The following is a 5,865-nucleotide window of genomic DNA, read 5'->3' as shown; positions in this document are numbered from 1 at the left end:
CCACCATTTAAACCGTGTCTATTTGAAAGTTTAAGAAAAACCACAAAAAACCACTGTGATTATTTTACCTTTCCCATATTTTCTTAGAAACAACTTTCCTTACACTGCTCTTCTCTGCCTTGTTGTCCTTAGCCTAAGTGGGTCCTCTGCCTCATACCTCCAGTGGTGTGTGTTCAAGGCAGAACGGTGATGGAATTCGCACTGAAAACACAGACGAGTGTTTGTCCTTGTGTTGAAGTCACGCCGCTTTATCTTTGCACCCCACTTTATTATTCCCTCTTTGCCTTAAACAACCAAAGGAGAAGCAACCGGGACCGGCGCGATGCTGATGTGCGCTCAGACAGCCGAGACAAATCAACACAAGTTATCAGCTCATACTCTAATGAACTTTCCATGTGATATATGCTGTACATGTAGGTATTTAAAGTTTAAGGAAAATGTAGATTTTACTATCATATCAATATGTCGCAAAGGCTGCCATTCTGTATATGTTTTAAAGAAACATTTCACTGTAGTCCACTATTTATGAAAATGTACCAACTCTGTAAAATGGAAAAGAAATGGGAAAATATATCCAAAAATATAGACAGACAGCACTGCCTGATTTATTTGTTGACAAATACAGATGTGAGGTATTTTGGATTTTATCAATAGGACCACTAAAAAACCATTCAAGGACTGAAAACTGCAAGTAAAAATTATTTTACTGCAGTAGCCTGGGTTCATCTGGAGCCCCAGGCCATTATCTTCATCTCATGCCCCCTCTTTCTACCCAAAATCCCATCTGTCATTTATTGACACCACCAAATAAAACCCTGCAAAGCCCAACAATGGACTTAAAAATGAAGCATTGTTTCATAAAAGAAAGTAGAAAATGTAGTCAACAAATGTCCTACACATGTGTGAAAGAATCCTATATAAGGCTCCACGAACTATTCAGTTTTATCCTGTGAAGAAATAGTATGATGAGATCGGTCTCTTCTAGGCTGAGAATAACCAAGGACTCACCGAATGGCTGTTGAGTATGAATATGATGTAAATCATGTGCTAAGACCTTCATAGTAGCTGTAAACTATTTTCGAACTGACCTGTCGAATAAGGATAGACTGGGCCTTCATTTATCACACTGACAAAAACTAAGAGAAGAAAACTGGGTTTTGTGCGCGTGCACAAATTTGACAGGAAGTTTTCATCAAACTTCTTCCGCTCCTTGAAATTTAATGCTCTTAAATTAACGAAAGTCCTGCTATTTCAGAGATGAGTTTGGACGTCTGTGATGTTCAACAGGAATATTCTCGCCTTGTTTTTTTTGTTTGTTTGTTTTTTTCAATGTCTGCCCTTGTCAGTGGGAAATTAAATCCTTGCTATTATAAGAATAACACTCACATGCATCATTAATTTATCACTATTTACATGTTAAATATAGGTGAAAAATGTATACTTTTTTTCTTAGAGTTTCCTAACTTACACTCAAAAAGTATTATACATGTCGTTGAAGGATAAATTGTGTTGTAAAAGTGACGATTCTTTTACAATTTGCTCTAATTGGGAGTAACTTTATAAACGTGTCTTATCGCACGCGAAAAGTACTTTGCTAAGTGTAATTTGTGGAAGCTTGAAAAATACTGAACCTGCTTCAGCATTAAAGCAGCAACATTAAAAGAAGAACTTGTAGGAGGCCTTTGATCTCATTCATGACAAACTGGGTTTATTGAGATTCAACTAAAATCTTCATATTGATGTGCACCAAGGCTCTCAAGTGACTGTCAAGCATAGCGTTTTTAGGCCTTTAATACACTAAAGAATTAATTATCTGTAGCACAGGATTTGCAAAACGGAGTTTAAGCTATACATTGATGTTGTTTGAACTGAGTGCGGTATCCTTGCATACAAGCAGAGGAAAATGACATAAATTTCACTGCATGAAATATGCGTCTTTTGGGAAAAAATGTACTTCAGCTTATTATTTCAAATAATTCCTTTGCCAATCTGTACAGAATCCAAAATGTTTTCTCTGAAGAGGGCTCTTCACATTTTTGCCGTGATGACACCAGACACTTCAGTACCAAAAGAGGCGAGCTGACCCTCAGAGTTTTAAACGAGACAGGTGTCACCCCCGAGGTTCTAGTCATTGGCACCTGCTCAGGAAACCACAGCTTCCAAATTTTAGGAATTGATGACAATGTGGTAAAAATGTGGAGGTGTAGTCATGATTTAAAGCGGGATGGCGGGTTGATGGTCTGGCCTCTTCATTTAGTGAGTAATTAAATAAATGAGTGGATTCATGCAAAATAACATCGAGTTTGTTTTTAATATGCTGCAGTTTGACGTCGTTTATTCCACTGAGAAAGGAAAATCATCCCTGCACAGTCTCCACATGTCGATGGGGCAACAGGGGAGATGAAAAATGGAGACAACATGGAGTTAGAAAAACTGTAGCTACTCTATGTCCCACTTCAGGCTGGTTCTAAAAGAGAGCCACTGCTCAGACTCCCATGTTAAAATGTCCTTCTTTACAACATTAAAACACTAATTTTTATAGCCTGACACAAAATATTGTTTTGGCCTTAGTGTCCTCTTGAGCGGGGTGATTTGTTTTTAACCTATCCACCTGGATATGTGAGTGTGGGGTGTCGTTGAATTGACTGACCGCAGTCTTCTAGGCCCCATCCACTATACTGGAGCACTTCACTGCGTGTGTCTGTGCTGTTATGGCCTTTTGGAACATATTTAATGGTTATGACTTACTGTGTGGTACAGACCAACCAAGAAGGTTGTGCTTCAGTAGTCTGTTAGTCGGTACTAATTAGCCGATATTTGTCTCTGTGCACTTCACCCGTACAGTTTGCATTAGCATTCCACCTTCACAACTGGTTCCAAAAGAAACCTGAACATGGCAGCAGCCAAAATTCTAAATTTGAACCTTCAAGAGTCTAAAATTCATTTGTGATGTCAATGATGCGGCTACAACCATCTTTTATGTAGTCAGAACTTCAAACAGCCACGTGTCAATCAAGTTGGGGGGGGGGTTCTTCAGGATGTCGATTAAGCATAAAGTGAATAGCTTGTCTAACTGACCACTAAAATGAAAGGCGGTTTTTATTATTCTTTAAAAAGATTGCACTAATAAATGACCAGAGATGTTTCTAAGGTTGCTCACGACCAATAGGACATGCTTTTAGAAAGACTTGAATAGCAGTTGTTAGCTGTAATAACTGATGAGGCTTTTTAGTGTGATTATAAAAATTCCACCTTTATACGGTTGGTAAGCAGTCAAGAAAGCTCATATACAGTTCTCATGCATTACAATTATTATTGACATTTTTGTTTCTCGCTACTGCTTTGCTACACCAAATTCTATGTGTCAAATCCCATTTTAACCCCTGGGTGTAGCTACTTACATTGTGTAGCGACTGTTTCATACAGAATCACATTTATTTATTCAAATACGATATAATACTGCAGTTCTGATATAATTATTATACGTTTACCTTCCAACACATTTCAGAGAGGGAGTAATCACCTTGAATCCTATCTACTCGCCTTCACAACTAATGATCAAACGCAATGATTGTCTGTAGAGATTCTACATCGGGGGAAAAAACCTGAAGGTTACAGGCCCAGTGAGCAGGTTCATGTGGATTGTGAAGTCCTCTACACAATGTAATTTCACTTGCTACTCTGCTGATTTGAAGAAAATGCTCTGAGCACGAGCAACAGGAGCAGCCTTGGAGCAACGCTCGGTGCTAAAACAGCATCACCAAGGCAACCTTGCAGAGCAAATTACACGAATTGTGTGCAAATGCCAAACGAACGATCAGGAGAGATGGACTGAAAGGGCAGTGATCAGGATGCATAAGTATATTTAACAGAGCTTTATCACACGTGGCTCCATAAATACTTAAGTAGTAATCAAATCTGGATACAATCTTCCATAATAATGCATTTAACTTTTTTTTTTTTAAGCTTTAATTTTAAGAAAAAAATAGTGCATTAACTGATCAAGAATTATAACCTGTATAAAAAGAAGTAATGAACTGGAGACCAGAAGGCTTAGGCTACCACAGAAAACAAGTAAAATGGATCAATAATTTCCTTACTGAAGGAAAAAAGCCTTAACTTCTTCAGCTAACATCATTCTGCTTTCACTCTCCACCTAAAGACCCATTAGCCCACTGCTATCGGTCAGTGAGACAGGACAGGAGGGGCTACGCAGCGTGTGCAGCAGCTGAACGATTTGGCGAGTCAGCCACCTGGCAGAGAGGCAGTGTTGGGTGGGGCGGGGGGCTAAAGTAAGTTGGCTGGAGGCTGGATATGAGCAATTAGGAACAGCCTGGATCTGGCAGAAGGGACGCTGTGGTGGGTGGAGGTGAGGGAGGCCAATGAGGAAAGGTCGGGATCAACTTGGAAATAAATGGACAAATGTGGAGGGGAGGGGGGGGGCTAAAAGGGGGAAGTAGGACAACGAGGTCAGAAATATAGAAGCAGATTCCCTTTGTTCGGTTTTTGTGGAAAGATGGTAAACGCATGAGTGTGTGGATGACACAGAATGAGTGGATATGCTCAGTATGATTTAAGCTTAAGAATCCTTTATTTCCTTATATTTTTCTAGTGCATATACCAGTTTACCTTTTAAACCTCAGATACAACTGCACACACAGAGAAGGTATTTCAAGCAGATTTGTCTTACACCCCCTTTACTAAACATTCAGTGACAGAGTAGAAAGTATCAACACCAGCTCTAATCATTCCTTTCTTATATAACAAAATGTTATTTTTGTTGCATAATTCATTCATCTTAGATTCTTCTACACGTTTCATACATCATGAAATAGAAATATGGACAATTATACAACAACTCCAAAAATTGTTAGAGATTTTATTCGTTTCATTTAAAAAAAAACACCTGGATTTCATTTACAGATGTACATTTTGTGCAAAATTATTCCTCAAAAACCCCCAAATGCAATTCTTACAGACAGACTAGGGCACATTGAGATTGTGAATACATTAGTAAAGAAATTAAAGGAGCAGCGTGTGAGTATTTCCATAATTTGAACTGGCTGTGAGTAGTTCACACATCACGTTAGGCTTAAAGAACCGACATAATCACTGAACCATGCAGTGTGCTCTGATATCAAAGCTGCAGCTGGAAATGAAACTTAGTGGACTTTCAACACCAAGCATGTCAAGGTATTTGACAAATCATCGGTCAGTTAGTTCAATTAAACAGCCAGATTTCAGTTTTTCCCACAAATTTGCGTTTAACATGAAGAAGACAGCCAAGGCTCTCACAGCTTGGCTTTCCCTGGTGCAATCTGCAGGTTCTGCAGCTTCATAGCCATGCCCATGTTCCCAGCGACCTTGAGCTTTCCCTTGAAGAACGCCTGATGGTAAAGCAGTTAAGCATGAGGAAATTTTAATTTTCTAATATCACTTAAAAAGTAGTGGTAGGTTTTTAATGACATTTTGTTTCAGTCTAACAAAATTTCAAATTGAAATCATTATCATCATCACTTAAAAAAAAAAAAAAAGCAATGCATTTAAAACCTTAAATCTAAGGTTTCTGGCTACATAGAAGAGTTACTACCATTTTTAATATTCAGCATTATCATGATCTTTGTGGACCCTATGCCTGTTTTTACGTGTCTCAATGCTCATTGGCCTGTGCGCTGTAGAGAGTAGTTCAATATATACAAAGGCACTGATGTCTAATTGATGGGTGGATATGGCTGCACTGGAACAAAAGCATTACACTTTGCAACTGACATTCACTCTATCAATATTAAATGTGGGGCCAGCACTCTATGAAAGCCTGGTAGTGAGACTTTAAAACCATTTTAGGAATTCCCCTGGAAAAAAAAA

At 38.6% G+C, this 5,865-nt stretch overlaps 1 protein-coding gene across 1 annotated transcript in view; it reads right to left on the bottom strand.

Moving 5' to 3' along the window:
* Positions 1-4,569: 4,569 nt before the first annotated feature.
* Positions 4,570-5,865, bottom strand: part of scp2a (sterol carrier protein 2a) — a 19,291-nt gene continuing 17,995 nt past the window's right edge. Inside the window, exon 16 of the mRNA XM_005935663.3 lies at positions 4,570-5,387. Within this exon, the coding sequence (XP_005935725.1) occupies positions 5,292-5,387 (96 nt within the window). The 3' untranslated portion in view covers positions 4,570-5,291. The remainder of the gene's footprint in view (positions 5,388-5,865) is intronic.

Source organism: Haplochromis burtoni, unplaced genomic scaffold (assembly GCF_018398535.1).
Source record: "Haplochromis burtoni strain Fernald_Lab_line unplaced genomic scaffold, NCSU_Asbu1 Contig_199, whole genome shotgun sequence".
NCBI lineage: Eukaryota > Metazoa > Chordata > Actinopteri > Cichliformes > Cichlidae > Haplochromis > Haplochromis burtoni.
The sequence above is the reverse complement of the archived record's forward strand: the minus strand, read 5'-3'. Positions and strand labels throughout refer to the sequence as shown.